Source organism: Erpetoichthys calabaricus, chromosome 7 (assembly GCF_900747795.2).
Source record: "Erpetoichthys calabaricus chromosome 7, fErpCal1.3, whole genome shotgun sequence".
NCBI lineage: Eukaryota > Metazoa > Chordata > Cladistia > Polypteriformes > Polypteridae > Erpetoichthys > Erpetoichthys calabaricus.
In genome coordinates, this window is record NC_041400.2 from 70,741,187 (window position 1) to 70,760,966 (window position 19,780).

The 19,780-nt window shown below is 37.9% G+C and overlaps 1 protein-coding gene and 1 long non-coding RNA gene across 3 annotated transcripts in view; one reads left to right on the forward strand and one right to left on the reverse strand.

Annotated features, from left to right (window-relative positions):
- ccdc125 (coiled-coil domain containing 125) overlaps positions 1 to 19,780 on the forward strand; it is a 103,052-nt gene that overhangs the window by 16,826 nt on the left and 66,446 nt on the right. For both annotated transcript variants that reach the window (XM_028804685.2, XM_051930121.1), the window contains 2 exons: positions 4,557 to 4,643; positions 6,178 to 6,255. In XM_028804685.2, coding sequence (XP_028660518.1) covers positions 4,557 to 4,643; positions 6,178 to 6,255 — 165 coding nt within the window. The remainder of the gene's footprint in view (positions 1 to 4,556; positions 4,644 to 6,177; positions 6,256 to 19,780) is intronic.
- Positions 18,092 to 19,780, reverse strand: part of LOC127528856 (uncharacterized) — a 94,276-nt gene continuing 92,587 nt past the window's right edge. The window contains exon 2 of the long non-coding RNA XR_007935461.1: positions 18,092 to 18,141. This is a non-coding gene — a long non-coding RNA (uncharacterized LOC127528856). The remainder of the gene's footprint in view (positions 18,142 to 19,780) is intronic.

Below are 19,780 nucleotides of genomic sequence, written 5' to 3' on the forward strand. Positions count from 1 at the left end.
ATTGTGGACCATATGAAATAAGAAAATTGCAGAGTTAATGGGCTCATCGCTGTCCACAACCAGATTTTATGCCAATATTGGTTAATAACACTGATTAGGAAACTGAAATATGCTTAAGATTCACTTAAAAGAAATAATGACCTAGATGCTTAATGCATTTAGGTGACCAAGTTGAAATGTACCTTTTCATATCTGTATTGAAATAAAAGCTCTAAACAAAGTCTTCAGATAGGCTGCTTAAGGTTATTTATAACTGAATTGTGTAAACAGAGAGGAAGGTGTTAAAGAATTGAGAATTCTAAGCCAAAACGTACTGGGAGCAAAAGTAAAGATATGGTGAAAGCTTTTAGAATTATGAACAGAGTTGAATACTGATGTTTACTTTAAAATGAGTTTTTTGTTGATGACAATAACACAAATGGAAGCTTGTTAACTATACTTCTAAATCAAGTTGCACAAAATATTACTTTGCACATAACAGTTGTCGATAAAGGAGAACTGTGGTGTAGCTGAAAATAATTTGAGAAATAGGAAGTTTCAGGCAAATTTTTACTTGCTTGTTCATTGAATAGGAGTTGACTGGTTACTATGGGCTGAATCGGATATAGTCAAAACTGTGTTTATATAGTTTTTCAAGAATTAATCTTTAAAATTCTTGCAATGGACTTTTAGCAAAGTGACATAACTGTCACATAGGTGTGTCTTAAGATTCCAAATCCAATTGTCCAAGTCTGTTTAATTCCTCAGGCCTTTTAAGTTTATTATGCTAGTAATATACTGTGATAGACTGCTGGGGACCTGGCCCCACCAGGAGGCCTAGAGAAGCAGGGGACCGGGAGTGGGGCAATTCCTTCCCCAGGACGCAAGAGGGCAGCCAACCTGGATTGTGTGTGAGCCACGGAACTGGAAGGCTCAACCCTGTGGAGATCCATGGCCACCCCCAAGGGGCGCCCGAAGGACTCGGGAGCCTTGGGCCACAGCACTTCCGCACACCAGGAAGTGCTGCCAAAGCAGGAAGCAGGTACACCCGGAGTGCTTCAGGGAGCACCTGGACCACATCCGGGTGCATTATAAAAGGGGCCACCTCACTCCATTCAGAGAACTGGAGTCGGGTGGAAGAGGACGGCGCTTACGAGGAGGAGTGGAGGTGGCCTGACGGGAAGAACTAAGGACTGAGTATAGTGTTGTGATTTGGGCACTGTGTGTTGTTATGTGTTTTGAAGACATCTGGAGTCCGTGTCTGTCTGTGCCGAGGCTGATCTCTTACAATACTCAGCAAGAAATATGTTGTGCTGTCAGAGTGAATCTCTTATAGGAATTAATGTGGATTTCTAATTGAAATCATAACACAGTACCTAGGATCCATCCATACCAATGACTAAAATACTGAGATGCCTGAGCCTACCTCTGGCCTATCTTTACCAGCAGCCTAAGAAATATTACATGTGGGAGACAACCTTAATGCACATATTTTAACATGGAGTGGAAGAGGACATATATAAATTTGAATAGCAAACTTTGCATATTTGGTAAAGAACATTTTGGCCTTGTTTATAAAACTGACAACAAAACCCTTTCAAAGGAGCAGCTGTCATAGTCCAGTTTTATATGGTGGGATGAATTTTATTTTCTACTATGTTTGTAAACTATTGTAATTTCTGGTATGTAAAATCTACTGGCATGTATATTCGTGGTGTCAATATTATATATGTGCAAAGTAGTGCTGGGCGGTATACCGGTTCATACCGAAAACCGTTTTTTATTTTTTTTATGATATGGATTTTTCTTATACCGCAACACCGGTTTAAATTGCCTAAACGACGTTCGGAACGTGGCGCAGCGGGAAACTGTTCATGTGGGGACCTTTTTCATTGCTACACCGCTAAACACAGATTTGTTGTACTAGGGCTCTTTTTCACTGCTACACCACCAAATAGTGGGCGGTAGCATAGGTATGCCGCGCGGTGAAAATGGACAGAGAGCATTCCGAAACTGAACTAAAAGTAAAGTTGAACGTGATGAACAGAAGAACTTTTGCCGAAAAAAAGGAGTCACGTCCGTTGCCTGGAGATACTTTAGTTTTAAAAGGTCAGATGTGTAAATACTGTTTCTATACTACTGGATAATACTGCAAGCCAAGTTGTACTTGTTTTTGTACTTGCTAGTGTATGTTTTGCTTGTATTCATCCTGCGATGTGGTGGCGACTCGTTCAGAGATGGGCGCAACTCTGAATGGATGGCATAATTAAACATGTATAACGAAGATATTTTTAAAGTTCTGAACACTCCGTCGGCTATGTTAATAACTAGTTTTAATTTCACAAAGACGTTTATCGTGTGATGATTGGTAATGTGGAGAAAGAAAAAGGAAAGATAGGAACTGGGGTTTTGGTAGAGAGCAGGAATATCATGAAGTGAATGGATACTGTGCGGTGATTGCTGCAGGCGCCTGCTCTTAGTGCGGAGGAAGTCAGTTTAAGAAGCGTAGTGATTAACGACTGGGTCGGGGAACACTTAACACAAAGTATTTGATGTGCTGCATTAACTTATGACGGGGTTTGAGAAAATCTAGTAAATTAAACATTGATTTTAGGATGAAGTTTAGTTTACAACATTCTACTTTAATTTTAAAATAAACTATGAGAAAATAAAGTGGAAATGTCGACTTTAATCTTGACATAGTCAACATGTCGAATTTATTCTTGACATATAGTTTGTTTTTTTTTTCAGTGTCCATATTTTTTTTTCTTCACAGTGGCCCTAATGCGCTTCCATAGGGCTATACCACAAACAGCATTATAAATGCAAGTTGCAGTTTTTATTATTTATGTATATAGCTTAGCTTGAAGCAAGGTCCATATTAATGCAGTTTGCCTAAATGATGGTACAGTTGGTAAGATGTCATCACCAAGTTGCACTTGTTTTATTTTATTTTAATTTGGTGAATACTGTGTAATGCACCTGGGCTTGAAGCCTTGAAGTAATGGTGCAACTATCAGTAATACTATTATGTATTTTATTGTTATTATTTATTAGTTTAAATATTATGCAGTTTAATGATGGTAAAATTGTTTAAAAAGTCACTTTAACGTGTCAGTGGACAGAGATTGTTAATATTAACAGAAAGTGTAGTTGGTTTACAAAAAATATTTACTATTTATTCCTTTTCTAAGACGTGTTCAGTGCAATCCAACTTTTGACAAACACCTCTGGATATTTTACTAAGTCTAAATGCCTCTTTGGATGGTTGAAAATATGTTGTCAAAATCATAGTTTAAGCTTTTGCAAAATTTGTTCAATTAAAGGTTCTATATTTTGACTGCATCTGTCATGCAATGTGATTCCTTCTCTTTAGTGCCACCCCCTTGAAAACTATCACTTTATGGGGCCATGCAAACCTGGATTAATACTTGTGTGCACATTAAAATGTCTTTTTGTACGATGTACAATTCTCATAACAGTCGAATAGTTTTTCTTAGCCAGTCTACTGCAGTAATTGCAGTGGAAAATGTGGTTAACATCCACTCATGCATGAGGAAAAAAATACCGTCTAATACCGTGAAACCAGCAGAATTTAGAAAAATACCGTGATATAGAATTTTGGCCATACCGCCCACCTCTAGTGCAAAGTATAGTGAATTTCTTACTTTCATGTGTTAAACGAAATGCAGCATGTCGCCACTCGTCCAGCACCATGGTCAGTCAGTATTACTAAATTACTTTAAAACCTTAGTCTTCCTTTTTTTAAAATAACTAATTAAAATGCTATGCTGTACAAAATAAATTTTCAGTACAGTTCTGTATCTTAATTTTTCTGTTCAGTAAGCACTTAAATGCTACCATATTAAGTAAATAAAAATGTTTAAAATAAATGTAAAAAATATAATACCACACACATGTTATAGAACAACTGTCTTGTATTTGCTGAACTAATTTGTCTGCTCCTGTTTCCAATCTATTTACTATAATTTAACATCAAGTGGGATAGTTGTGTTTTCGCACAGAGAGATAATGTCAAACACTGCACTAAAACCTACTCCTAAAACATGAACAGGATTCATTGGCTGAAATTAATATCATATAATAGTAGAGACAGAAAGGAAAAAAAAAATCATCATGTACATAATAATTTAGATCCAGATTGTTTTGATTACAAAATTGAGCACCTCATAGCATATTCACTCGTGACTGTTTATTCATTTGCTGCAGTCTTAACCTCTGTTGTTTATACAGGGAATAAAATTATATTCCTTAAAAAAGTCTTTGCTTACTTCCTGTACAACCAGAACCAGTAACATGACACCCACCCCAACCTATCGGCCATCCAAAATTCAGTCATCCAGCTTACATGACTGCCATCTGTATGAACTCTGCCTAAGTGTGAATACAATGTATCACAAGCAGTCACTTAGTCATATACAGCATCCAAAATGACAAACCAACCTGATGCTTTTTTTGAAGTTGTAAACTTCAGGGATGTGGTAAGTTTTTATAGCTTTGAATCAAAAAAAATGATTGTGGCACAGTAACTTTGGAATTTGTGTTTGTCTTAACAGGAAGCTGAAAATTTAAGAAGTGAGCTTGAGGTCACTCAGCGACAACTTGAAGGAAAATATGAGGCACTGAAGATCCTTCAGAGCCGGGTAATGGTGAATGGATAAAATGCACAGATGTTTTCAGACAGCACATTGGTTTTTGTGTTGAGGGGAAGGTATTAACTGTGTCAAATTAATCTTAGCCCTTTTAATTTTAAAATATGTGTATTGTTGAAGTTTCACTAACTTTTACAGATCAATATCTTAGGAACATTTGTGTTCTAGATAGCATGTTCAGTGAGTCATGCCTTCTTTTAATCTCTCATGGTTTATCAACAATAAAGAAGCCTCAGACAAGTTTTCTCCAAATATAGTTTGTGATCGTTGCATTCATTGTGTTTCAGATCACTTGAAAAATTAGATTAGTATATTTAGGCAAATTAATCTAAATTGCTTTTTAAAGTAAATTATTAAAAATGTGTATGTAACAATAACGAATATACATTTTTCTTTTGCAGCCTTTAAAATTTATATCTACTATATGTAAATGGTTAAACCTTTTGCTTTAAAACTAAACAAGAAGCGATAGCAATTAAAAGATATCAACTTCCAAAGACTTACAAGAGTACCAAAAAAATTGTTCCTTTTTGGCAATGAAAACTACTTTTTGTTTAATCCTAGTTTATTGCTCAGTTTTAATGTATCTCTTTACACACTTTTATTGAGAGTATGTATGTCATAAACATTTGTATGACTTTGCTAAATTGCAATATACTACAAAGAAGAACAGCAGAAAAAAGGTTGAAAAATGAGGCACATTTTGCACTCAAAGTACTACAGGTGTGCTGGTGCATTTTTGGATCATTGCCAGTGTCACTTTGCACTTTTTGCCAAATTAAACATGATTGAAACAACTGATGGAATGAAGCAATTTTTAATTTCAGTCATGACATTTCAGTGAGTTGGTAAATCAACTTGGTTCACTCAAATGAGACTTATTTATATTGGCCATCATCAGGTGAAGGTGGTATTTAAATAATTTGGCAACACCAATTATGTACATATGAGGTCTTTCTTGATATGAAATGCATGGTCTATTAAATTAAGCATATCGTATGCATTAAATTTCAAGTTGAATAAACCTAATATAAAGTGTGTGTTGACTTAATTGGGAAATTAAATATTAGCTTAATTTTTGTTTCTGAAACATTCGTAATTGTAAATTTGTTTTGGTGAAAGAGTGCTGGTAAGCCATAAAATCCTCTGATTAATCTACTTTTTGAAACATATAGAAAAGAGTGTCCGCAGAATGTGTTTAATCCTAAATCCTAACTCTGGTCTTTTTTTTTTTTTCCTCCTTTTGGTTAATATTGATATTGTCTTATATGTTGTTTTTACACATTTGTGCATGTCTAAATAATGTTGCGTCTGTAGGAGATTAGTTTTGTATCATTCTACTTGTATTTTCTCGTTCTGTTTTAACTTGTATTATTTGCCTATATTTTAAAAAAAAAAATAAATTGTCAATGTTTTTACACCTTATGTATATTATTTATACAGTATATTAATGATTGTTATCCAAAACTCTATGGATAAGTGTATGTGTGTTCATTTCTTTGTTGTTTTTTTTTTCACCCATTAGGCTGTGTTTGATAAGGCAACCACTCACACAAAAACTCTGCTTCAGAAGAGTGAGGAACACAATAAAGTCTTAGAAAAGGTAATTTGCTATTTCATTTCCATCAAAGATTAAGTGTGGTGATTTTAAGTCTGAAGTGCACATTAAACAAAAAATAGTAATTGCAAATCTAATTTTTAAGGTAGCAGACATAGTGACAACTTGGTAGCCCACAATTAAATTCTTTCTATAATGACTTTGTAAATGTTACATCATGTCAGATTTTGAACATTTATTGTATTCAAAATATTTTTTTATTCATCCTCCGAAGTATTTTTATCAAATTATGAATTCTGTAGATTTAGCATGTATTATTTTGTGCTTCTTATTTATTTTGATCTTTTTCTTAATGTTATGATTGTATTTATATCACAGCAACATTTTTTTACAATCATCACCACTTTGTGGTACTGTGAATTAGGGATGCATTGGTTAGTTGCTAAGGGTGTGTTCCCAATGGGACATCACACACGTGACACTTTATAACCCAGAAGTTCAGTAGCTATTTCCTTCCTGTTTGAAAATTAAATCATCATGTAAAGAACTGTTGTGCTATTTTTTTGCTCTTTTTGGATCCTGATTTTCCTGCTTGTACTTTCTGACTTATATTCTTGTTTAATTAATTGGGTTAACTTCTTTGATTTCTGGGTTTTGACTTTTGACCCATTCCTGGTTCATGATTCTGTCTGCTGATCCTTTTATCAAAATCAATTCATCCTTGTTTTAGCCAGGCATAACAGCAAAACAATTCACCTATCCATTTTAAATTAGGCTGCATCAATTCAGAATCAACCTGCAAACTTCTTGCTGAACAGGGATCCGCTGTACTAATTCCTTTCATAATTTTAAATATTTCAATCATGTCACCTTTTTCCAATTTGCCTAAACCTAAAAGACTAAACTCTTTTGGTCTTTACCTATCTTTTTTTTTTTAATATGTAGACAGAAGCTGTACAGAGTACTCCGGTTAAGCCCTTACTAGATGAGTTATATACTATTGATTATTATTGTCGTCTATTATTGCGTATGTATACTGCAAATATATCTCACATTTTGAGACTATTATTTCTCCCTGTTAATTAGCCTTGGTATATATATATATATATATATATATATATATATATATATATATAAATTCAGTAAGTCCATGGCAAGCAAGATGCACGCAAGACAGAGCCCTGCCCACCAACAATTCACTAAGCAGCCGACCATGGAACACGCACTACAGAGCCAACAATTCGCACAAGAGCGAAAGCATTTGCCAAGAATTTTTTCATTAATCAAGAGCGAAAGTCGGAGGTTCGAAGAAGATCACATACCGTCGTAGTTCCTACCATAAACGATGCCGACTGGCGATCCGGCAGCATTATTCCCATGATCCGCTGGGCAGCCATTACTCCCACTGGCATGCCTCCGCATAAAGTCAAACTTAAAATTGGTTCAGTCGTCATGCTTCTCAGAAACCTCATGCCAGCAAGAAGTCTCTGTAAAGGCACTAGACTGACTGTTCTCAGCATTCACCGCAATGTACTGGGGTGTAAAACAATCGCAGCTCCTACCTCACAAACCGTCCATATTCCCCGGATTTCCCTGACCCCATCAGATTCAAGTTTGCCTTTTACTTTTACACGCAGACAATTTCCTGTTAGATTGGCCTTTGCAATGACAATTAATAAGGCACAGGGACACACTTTCAAAAAGATATGCCTGTATCTGCCAAAACCAGTTTTCAGTCACGGTCAATTGTATGTTGCTCTCTCCAGAGTTCCATCTTTTCATTCACTTACAGCACACAGGCGCGCAAGAGAGAGAGAGACACACACACACACGCACGCACGCGCACACACACACACACACACACACACACACACGCAGGCGCGAGAGAGAGAGAGAATCCCTGACCCCATCAGATTCAAATTTGCCTTTTACGTTTACACGCAGACAATTTCCTGTTAGATTGGCCTTTGCAATGACAATTAATAAGGCACAGGGACACACTTTAAAAACGATATGCCTGTATCTGCCAAACCCAGTTTTCAGTCACGGACAATTGTATGTTGCTCTCTCCAGAGTTCCATCTTTTCATTCAATTACAGTCGTATCCTCAAACTCACCCCATTTGGACAACTGTTTCTTTCAGGAAGTGTTCACCCATCAATACATAATTATGCGGCATATGCTACGCCACGGGTTGGCTAGTGGTAAATATTTTGATGTGTAGATCTTTCTTACACAGGTCATACTTCTTATTTTTTTAAATGAGCGTATGTTTCTGTTAACCAAAAAACGGTGTTATCTGCATAAATAGGTCTGACATAGTAAATAAAATTTACCCCTAAACTGCCATTCAAATTCATTTTACCTTTACTCCCCAGTGTTCTCCCTAGCGTCTTTTAGCTGTGTGCTTCACCCAGCTAATTTAGTTGAGTGCCCTGGCTGTCATCTCGCATGACATTGTGAGATGACAGCCGCAGATCTACAGGCACAGGCAGATCTAATGATCTGCAGAGATGGCAAGGGACGAGCGGGCGGGTGGGAACTCCAGGCCTAAAGTGCCGCAGTGGTTACAAGTTTTCATTCTAACCCTTTTTCTAATCGGTGACCAGTTTTCACTGCTAATTAACTTTTTCCCCATCACTTTAATAGCCCTGTCAGAAGAGTTCAGCCCTATGAATTGATTCCTTTCTTCATTAAATGACAGCCAAGCAGAAATGAGATGTGAAACGAGCTAACAGATGACCAGCTAAACTGGGGCTTCAAACTCCAACCAAATTTCACTCCAGTCTCTTTCTTAATGAGAAGCAAATTCTTGCTGCTAATTAATCCCATTATTTAATTCCATGGCTTGTTGCTGCTCTCATTCTGCCATAGCACACATTTCGAAAACTGTTGTTTTTCTGTTCTTTCTAAGAGCACCGTCAAAATGTTTTGGTGACCTGAGAGATCAACCTTACCAAGACCATCACCTCTCTTTAATTTCAGATATTGTATAATGGGCATAGGGGAGCTGGTCATGTGGTGGCTTGTTTTGTGTCTCATTATTGTTTGGCTTCTAATTAAAGAAAAAGAAACAACTATGGGGCCTGAGTCAAGTTAATTAAAAGAAGTAATCTGCAGCAAAAACTGGTCACTAATTAAGAAGATGGTAAGAATGAAAACCTGCAGCCACTGCGGCACTCCAGGCCTGGAGTTCGCCACCCCTGGTTTAGAAGCAGGATCGCAAGTGGCGAGGGGAGAGACGCAGGGCGGGATGTTTCCGATCACTCAATGCTGAACAAGCTAATAGCGGGGACATGGCAGAGCGGAGTTCACAAGCAAAGAGTATGGGGAGGTGGGCTTTCGAGAGGGGGCTGTACATGGTAATAGCGGGGGCATAGCAGCTTAATACCGTAGCAAGGAGTATGGGAAGGTGGACGGGCGAGAGGGGGCTGTACATGCTAATAGCGGGGGCGGAGTGGCAGTTCACAAGCAAAGAGGATGTGGAGGTGGGCAGGCGAGAGGAGGATTGATAAAAAAAAAAAACTAGTGGAACCAGCCTGTCAGATATCAGAAAAAGGGAATCAGGAAGTGACGTCTCTGTTCTCATTGTCAGTGCAGTCTGTGTAGTGCTGCTAAGCTTACAGCTGCTCTCTTCTTGTTCAGTACATAGCAAACCAATATGTATACAGTTGTTTAAGCATTAGGTGTGTTCTGTGTGCAAAAATCCTTGTAACACTCACTGTTTTTCTGATTAAAGTGACTCCCTCTGCTGTTCTTATATTTGCTCATATTTGGACCTGCGTCCATATTGCAAAAAGTGTGCAGAAGCCCTTGCAGCACACGGTGTCCTGAGCAAAAGTTTTGTTACTGAATTGCTGAGGGTTTTATTAAAGTGACCCATCTGCCATTCCTTTTTTTGTTCATATCTTGCCCTGCCGTAGTGCAAGTGTGCATTGAATATCCAACAGGCTCCCACTTTCCCACTCAAAAGTCTTATTCATAGGTACTTTTTTTTTTCCAAACGTTTTGCCAACATGAGTAAAAAAGTGTTCAGAAAACAACACTGCTCAGTTATTTCAGAAAAGAGATGCCACAAACTAATGAAGGTGCGGCATCAACTCCTGATGTGGCAATTTCAGACAGACATTGCGGAGGCTGGTCCATCAGGGGAAATCACTTCAGCACACACTCTGCCAATTGATAAATCTAAGCACCGCTTATCTGGCATAAACAAAGAATGGTTTAAAGATTTTGATTGGCTAATGGTCAAAGAAAATGGTATGTGGTGCTCATTGTGCATGAAATATTCAAACACACACCCCCCAAGGAGGGAGTTACCTTGGGTAAATGTGCTATGCACAAGAATTCGAAAAGAAAGCATGTTGGACTATGAAAAAAGTAAAACACACATTGAGTCTTCTGCTGACCTTTTAGGAAAGCGTGTACTAGAGCAAACTGGAATCGGTCAAATTGAAAGATCTGTATCTGTGTTAAATAACTTACAGAGAGATGCCTTTGTGGGAGCTTTAATATCAATGTATTTGTTGGCATAAAATGAGTTGCCACATAAGTTGTTTGAAAAGCTTTTGGAAAACTGTAAAGAAATGGGTTGTTCCTTTTTACAACATCTCATTGTTGGTAAAAATGCACATTACACCTCTGAAAGAATAATGCAGGAGCTGCTGATGTCTTAGCATCAGAAATAAAGTCTAACATGCTGAAAAATATACATTCTGAAAATGTTTTCAGTATTCTGTGTGATGAAACCACAGACATCTCAGTTGTAAAACAATTTAATTATTTACATTAAATATGTTTGCCAGGTCAGTAAAGAGGTCAGAATTAGTTTTGTATCAACCAGCAATATGATTGAGGGCAAAGCGGAGACTATAACCAACACATTGAGTGAGACTATGGACACCTAGGCTTGAAAACTGCTAATCTGGTTGGACTAGGGTCAGATGGAGCGGCTGTTATAATTGGGAAACAGAAAGGTGTGGTAAAACTGGTTAAAGATAAAACATCTGGACTCTTGGTCAACTGCCACTGTGTAAACCACCTATTGGCCCTTGAAAGTGCTCAAGTAGCAGCAGCTGCTGTACCTTATTTAACAAAACCGAACGACATCTTAAGGCAGCTGTTCTATTTCTTCCAAAATTCTTCTGTTAGGATGGCTGGTTTAACGGAAATCCAAAATATTCTGAACATTCCCAAGATTAAGGTCAAAATGGCTAGTGACACTACATCGCTGTCTGATGACTATGCAGTACTGTCAGTACGACAGTGTATGATGAATGTCATAGCTGCACTGGAAAGAGAGGCCACTGAACGATATGACATCACAGCTGAAGGATTAACACTAGAATTACCAGAGCCTACGAAAAAACTCGTAAATCCGTCCCACCTTAAATCGCGTCTTAAATCCATTTGCACATCTCCGCCACAGTCTTTTGTCATCTAAATGTGCTGATAAACAAATGCTACTAGCAGCCAGCTATTCCATCCCCCTACCGACTTAGAATGAACTCCTAGCTCATGCCTTGCCTTGATTTGATTACCTGGGATTGAAGTGGAGTTTTAGAGTGGAAATAATTCTAGCGTTATTTGGAATACACGCATTTCATGTGTGTTCCATTTCTATAGTAGGTTGTGCAAACACATTTTTAAAACAGAAACGTTTTTCATATTCTAATAGTAAATGACAAAATGTAGGCATAAACTATATAACGTATGAAGCCTGAAGTCCATATATCAAAGAAACACTTTCACAAAAGGTACAAATAAGAAAAAATATTCAAAAATATAACTGCACAAAAAAAAAAGCCGCGTTAGCATGCCACATTGACATTCTTACTACTACTGCCGTGGTGGCGTAATGGTATCAGCTCCTGACTGGGGATCAGAGGGTGGCGAGTTCGATCCCACACGGCTCCACTTCGAGAAATGAACTGCTCTTATTCTTACAATTTTAGAATAACAACATAAATTTCATTTCAGTCTGTAACAGCCGGTGTAACTTATGATACTGGTAAAGGTTAGCTTTTTTTTTTTTTTTTTTTTAATTCACTTTTCATTCTCACAGTTGATGCATACTAACGCAAACCCCAAAAAGGGTTCTGACACATAAACGCTGGCGAAGCTGTCTTCCTTCGTATCTCACCGTCACTTGATTTTCTTTTTATTCAGTGTTATTGAGTGTTCCTGCCAGTCCCCACATGTTGCTGTATGCTGTTTCTTTTGTACTCCAGGACATGCAGAGGAGAGAATGATTTCACATTATTTATGCTGTTTTCACATAAAGACTGCAGTATACTCGTGACTGCATTCTCGTACCAATGCACTTTTTCCATCACCTTTTCCTGTAAGAAGCAATGTACTCACTTCTCTCTATGCTGTGGTTTCTATTACACACCTGAAAGAGACAATATGTGTGAAAACTTCATCGCACTAATGCAATATTATTTGAAAACGAACAGCGTCAGATCAGGTGTGAAAATTTTATGTGAGATACTGGTAAAGGTTAGCTTTTTTTTTTTTTTTTTAATTCACTTTTCATTCTCGCAGTCGATGCATACTAACGCCCCCCCCCCCCCCCCCCCAAAAGGGTTCTGACACATAAACGCTGGCGAAGCTGCCTTCTTCGTATCTCACATAAAATTTTCACACCTGATATGACGCTGTTCGTTTTCAAATAATATTGCATTAGTGCGATGAAGTTTTCACATATATTGTCTCTTTCAGGTGTGTAATAGAAACCACAGCATAGAGAGAAGTGAGTACATTGCTTCTTACAGGAAAAGGTGATGGAAAAAGTGCATTGGTACGAGAATGCAGTCACGAGTATACTGCAGTCTTTATGTGAAAACAGCATAAATAATATGAAATCATTCTCTCCTCTGCATGTCCTGGAGTACAAAAGAAACAGCATACAGCAACATGTGGGGACTGGCAGGAACACTCAATAACACTGAATAAAAAGAAAATCAAGTGACGGTGAGATGCGAAGGAAGGCAGCTTCGCCAGCGTTTATGTGTCAGAACCCTTTTTGGGGGGGGGGTGTTAGTATGCATCGACTGCGAGAATGAAAAGTGAATTAAAAAAAAAAAAAAAAAAGCTAACCTCTACCAGTATCATAAGTTACACCGGCTGTTTTGAAGAAAAGCGCACGTGTTCTCTTATTTGTACCTTTTGTGAAAGTGTTTCTTTGATATATGGACTTCAGGCTTCATACGTTATATAGTTTATGCCTACATTTTGTCATTTACTATTAGAATATGAAAAACGTTTCTGTTTTAAAAATGTGTTTGCACAGACTACTATACTGTAGAAACGGAACACACATGAAATGCGTGTATTCCAAATAACGCTAGAATTATTTCCACTGTAAAACTCCACTTCAATCCCAAATAATCAAATCAAGGCAAGGCATGAGCTAGGAGTTCATTCTAAGTCGGTGGGGGGATGGAATAGCTGGCTGCTAGTAGCTTTTGTTTATCATCACATTTAGATGACAAAAGACTCTGGCGGAGATGTGCAAACGGCTTTAAGACGCGATTTAAGGTGGGACGGATTTACGAGTTTTTTCGTAGGCTCTGGTAATTCTAGTGTTAAGCAGATGTATTAAAACGTTCAATTTTGTTTCCTCTCTGATGATGCTTTCAGACATATTACCTTTGTTGTCTAACGTATCTAAGGCTTGACAAAGGCAAGATGTCAGTCATACCAAAATTGAGCCAGTTTTGCTCGCCACAATATTGTCCATAATGGGGTTGAAAGACATTCCTTGGAGATATTTTCAAAGCCTTCATCATTGTCTGGCGGAAGAATGGTCAGATCTCCGCACTGTTTATTCACAGAGTGATGTAATGTCATTCAAAACTGCAATCTATGATAAATACCTAGAGACGGTTGTCAAGCACCTAGATGCGAGATTCCCTGACATGCCAATTATTTCCAGCTTTTCAAAGGTTTTCATGCAGAAACTCACGATTCAAGTGAGTCTGCTGAAATTCTTTTCGATCTTTACTCCAAAAATGGTAGCCCTCCAATTTTAAAATTTGAAAGTGGCAGGCAAGAATGGAGAGTTGCGTCAAAAATGATCAGAAGTCAATCATACAAAGACTTCAGTCCAAAACAGATTTTACTAAAAATGGCAACAACATCAGAGCTCAAATAGTAATTTCCAAATTTACCCAAACTAGTTCATGTTGGGCTAGTGATCCCAGTGAGCACAGCTGAATGTGAAAGGGGGTTGTCTGCCCTTAAAAGAATCAAGACATGTTTGAGATATAACATGAATCAAAGCACGCTAAATAATCTCATGCTGATCTCCTTGGAGGGCCCAGATCCTGGGGACTTTGATTATGGGAAAGCTGCAGACAACTGGGCTTCTTGGAAGAAAAGAAAAATAAATATTTAACTGAAGACACCTTCTGCATGTGCAAGTTGGCTTTGAAGAATATTTTTTAATTTTTCTTCATTAGGTTTCCCATATTTTTTTATCCATTGTTTTCATTTTTCTTCCCGACAGCGACAATACTTGTGCCTCTTGGTTTATGTCATAACAATTGTTATTTATAATTTTTGTTAGGGTTGCAGGATCCTGAATTGGATACTTCTTAAATTTAATAAAAATATTCTGGCACAAGTGTCAGACCTTAAAAAAGTAAGTCATATTGAGCATTGGAAAATAATTAATATAATAAACTAATAAAAAATAGTGCGCATTTAATTTTCCCCATCACCAAATTTCCCCGTTCCGCCCCACCCAGGTACTTTTTCATGCCATCCAGCTGGAAAAAATTTCTGGGAAGAACACTGCTCCCTTTTCAACAATTTGAAATGAGAGTGATGTGCTTAATAAAAAACAAAAACCATCATAATCTTCAGCAAGCCACCTAGTGATAGAAAATAAATATGTATAAATTGGAAAAAAAACACAGTGGTGTAATATGATATTAATATTCAGTTTATTTTTGTATAGTATGCTTCACTTAATGCAGGTGCAGAGCACTGTGATAAGTACACAGGTAAAACATAAAGCACAAATACAAACAGTTATTTAATGAGTTCACATAAAGACACAGATTTGTTTAAATAGACCAGAAAGCAAATTAATTTGAAACTGATTAAAATAAATGATGCCCAGCAACATCTGTCCTTTAGTTAATAGTTGACAAGCTGATCCAGAAGGGTAACAAATTTTGCAAAAATGCATCCTGTATAACCTAAGAAAAATGTTAGCAATATCTATTTTCACGACCCTGAAAAATGTCACTGTTAGTGTATGGATACAATTGAAGTGACAAATGATATAAAATTTAGTAAAATAAACAGAAGAAAGTAAGCTGTTGCAAAAAGTGAATACAGTCTGAATGTAAATATTGTATTTCTGAACTTTTAAGAATGCAGAATAAAAGGGAAAAAAGGCTAGCTAATCAAACAAACAAGCAGTAGTCTTTTGCATTTTGTAAAGGTGAAATAAGGGTTTTGAGGCCATTCCTAAAAATCTTATCTCATGTCAGCATCTTGCGCCAGTGGCACAGAAATGCAAAAACCTAATACCTGTCTTCCCCAATAACAGGTTATTCAGAATTTGTCATACAAGTGCCTAATGCTGCTCAAAAGCACAAATAAATCGGAAAATCCTGGCCACTTAATATATTGTATTTGCATTCTGTAGTAGCAATAACTTGTTCTTCATCATCACTGATTTAATGGACTTTTCTTGGTCTACCCAGTTTAGCCAATCCCCAAATTTTTTTCCTCTACTCTCCTGGCCCTAGGTGTCTTTTGGGGTTGAGACCTATTGTTTTCATATCTTATACCTACACCACCTCCTACCATGACATATTTGGACCCCCTTTTGGTCTCAACCCCTCCATCTTGGTGTACCTCTTTATCCAGTCATCCTCTGCCTTTCATATATTCAGAATGTCTTAGCCTTTTTTTACTCCGCACAATACTAATTTCCTCCACTCTAGGTCTTCCTTATAACTTGGCATTCATCATCTTCTCACTCAGTGACAGGCCAATATTAAAAGGTCCTGCTTTCATCAGTCCATACATGATTCTAATAGATCACACTACTTAAACACAGCTTTCATAAATGTTGCCCATCCTCTTTTAGGCCAGGTTTATACTTCATGTGACGCATGCTGCAGCGGATGCTCCTACTACGCTAGCGTTGTACTGTTTATACTTGTGTGCGTACTTTACATAAATCTGGAGGAATCCACCAGGTGGCAGTGCGAGATGTTATCACGGTGAGAACAGGTTCAGGTTCGCTGTGTTGTGAATTGCCTGGAACAACCATTAAATTCCGATGACACCTTACCGCAATATCTCTGAAAAGGATGTATAATGATTAAATCCATCAATCCAGGAATGTGTCCATTCCAGCTAGCATTGGGCACGAGGCACAAAAAATCCTTGGATGGGGCCTCCGCTCATCGCAAGGTGAAAGCAAGCACTCACATACACTGGCGTCATTTTAGTGTAACCAAATCTACATATCTTTGGAAGGAAGCCTGAGCACACTGAGAAAACCCAGCAGGAAAACATGTAAACTCCAGGCAGGGAATATCAGTGACGTGACTCCCTGCAAGACAGCAGCGCTAACGATCCGCCACCGTGTCACCCCTATGTGTGTAATTATTAACAGTATTCATTATTTAAACGAAATTACTGATTTATCTGTAACATGTAACATACTTACTTTAATGCATTTCATCATGAAAGTGATATCAAGTATAAATCTAAGGATTCTAAATGTGCAGAGAGTTGGAATATCATACATTTAATCTGCTCGATGTGGTGATCCGCTGCTGTCAGGACCGGATGGAAGCCCTAGAAAAAAAGACAGCACAGAAGACGGTATGTGAGACTTTTAAAATGTATCATGTCATTATGATCGGGAATATGCGACGCTTGAATATAAAAGCACCATGAATACATCTGTATGTTGGCATTTTGCTTCACCACATCGAACCATTCATCAAACATCGAAGAGCGCACACTGATCTCATAGGATCCACAAAGCTTTCTGTCACATGTAGATAGTAAACAGAGACTCTGATGTCACATTCCAACTTTTAGCACACTGCGCCCCCCGACTTTTTGCTGGTACTGCAACTCGTGCACGTGTCGCGTTAATTTCTGAGGACCTGCTCAGAGGATGCATCAAATGAACGCTGAGAACGCATGGCAGCCATGATGAGGGTGCATTCTGAGCGTCAAGTATAAACGAGTCCTTAGAAGTAAGAATGGGGCATAGCTCACAAAATTTCTTTAATACATCTCTCACCCTGGCTATGACCACTGTTCTCACACATCCATCTACAATGAACATTCACCTTAATAGTAGAACTTCCCTTCTCTTTTCAGAAAAGCTCCATTTTCAAGTATCTAACTTTACAAATAATATTACATCAGTAATTGGCAGTACAGAAGCAAAATTTGTCTCGCTTGTCACCCACAGGCTACCCTTTACATCTGCATTGGAATTAGTTTCATCACCCTGGTCTTTCCTGCTTTTAATTTTAATGCCTTTCAATTTCAAACTAGCTTTCCATCTCAGTGGCTTTTCAGGACAGGATCATGAACTACTTTGTCACTCACAGCAAGATTTAATAAGAATAAAAAACTGTTCAGGGCTTAGTGACCAACTCTAATCCTTAACTAACTAACTAACTAAAAATTCCAGTGTCTACAAACAAAAGTTACTTTACAAGAAAAAAATTCCAAAAACAAGGCTTGAATTTGACAAATACAGTGGTGTGAAAAACTATTTGCCCCCTTCCTGATTTCTTATTCTTTTGCATGTTTGTCACACAAAATGTTTCTGATCATCAAACACATGTAACCATTAGTCAAATATAACACAAGTAAACACAAAATGCAGTTTTTAAATGATGTTTTTTATTATTTAGGGAGAAAAAAAATCCAAACCTACATGGCCCTGTGTGAAAAAGTAATTGCCCCCTTGTTAAAAAATAACCTAACTGTGGTGTATCACACCTGAGTTCAATTTCCGTAGCCACCCCCAGGCCTGATTACTGCCACACCTGTTTCAATCAAGAAATCACTTAAATAGGAGCTGCCTGACACAGAGAAGTAGACCAAAAGCACCTCAAAAGCTAGACATCATGCCAAGATCCAAAGAAATTCAGGAACAAATGAGAACAGAAGTAATTGAGATCTATCAGTCTGGTAAAGGTTATAAAGCCATTTCTAAAGCTTTGGGACTCCAGCGAACCACAGTGAGAGCCATTATCCACAAATGGCAAAAACATGGAACAGTGGTGAACCTTCCCAGGAGTGGCCGGCCGACCAAAATTACCCCAAGAGCGCAGAGACGACTCATCCGAGAGGTCACAAAAGACCCCAGGACAACGTCTAAAGAACTGCAGGCCTCACTTGCCTCAATTAAGGTCAGTGTTCACGACTCCACCATAAGAAAGAGACTAGGCAAAAACAGCCTACATGGCAGATTTCCAAGACGCAAACCACTGTTAAGCAAAAAGAACATTAGGGCTCATCTCATCTCCCGTTACATCTGGCGTAAAAGGAACACAGCATTTCAGAAAAAGAACATCATACCAACAGTAAAATATGGTGGTGGTAGTGTGATGGTCTGGGGTTGTTTTGCTGCTTCAGGACCTGGAAGGCTTGCTGTGATAGATGGAACCATGAATTCTACTGTCTACCAAAAAATCCTGAAGGAGAATGTCCGGCCATCTGTTCGTCAACTCAAGCTGAAGCGATCTTGGGTGCTGCAACAGGACAATGACCCAAAACACACCAGCAAATCCACCTCTGAATGGCTGAAGAAAAACAAAATGAAGACTTTGGAGTGGCCTAGTCAAAGTCCTGACCTGAATCCAATTGAGATGCTATGGCATGACCTTAAAAAGGCGGTTCATGCTAGAAAACCCTCAAATAAAGCTGAATTACAACAATTTTGCAAAGATGAGTGGGCCAAAATTCCTCCAGAGCGCTGTAAAAGACTCATTGCAAGTTATCGCAAACGCTTGATTGCAGTTATTGCTGCTAAGGGTGGCCCAACCAGTTATTAGGTTCAGGGGGCAATTACTTTTTCACACAGGGCCATGTAGGTTTGGATTTTTTTTTCTCCCTAAATAATAAAAACCACCATTTACAAACTGCATTTTGTGTTTACTTGTGTTATATTTGACTAATGGTTAAATGTGTTTGATGATCAGAAACATTTTGTGTGACAAACATGCAAAAGAATAAGAAATCAGGAATGGGGCAAATAGTTTTTCACACCACTGTAAGATTACATGATGAAATCACAGCTATTAAATTGATTCAACAGATGTAAAATTTGAAAATAGCCCAAAAGGTAAAGTCTTGGCCGCTCTGGATTATGGTGAAGGTGCCAGAAAGATATCCCCAGCAAGCCAATACTTAAGAAAAGTTTTCTTTTTAGAGTCTCTCTTGTACATAGATGGTAAACATCCAACTATCAGTAGGTGACTTCTATTTTTGTTTCTCTATTCGGTTTTTCAGTTGCTCCCTGCTTCCCTTACAGATGACTGATTGTCTTTCTCCTCAGTCTTAACAT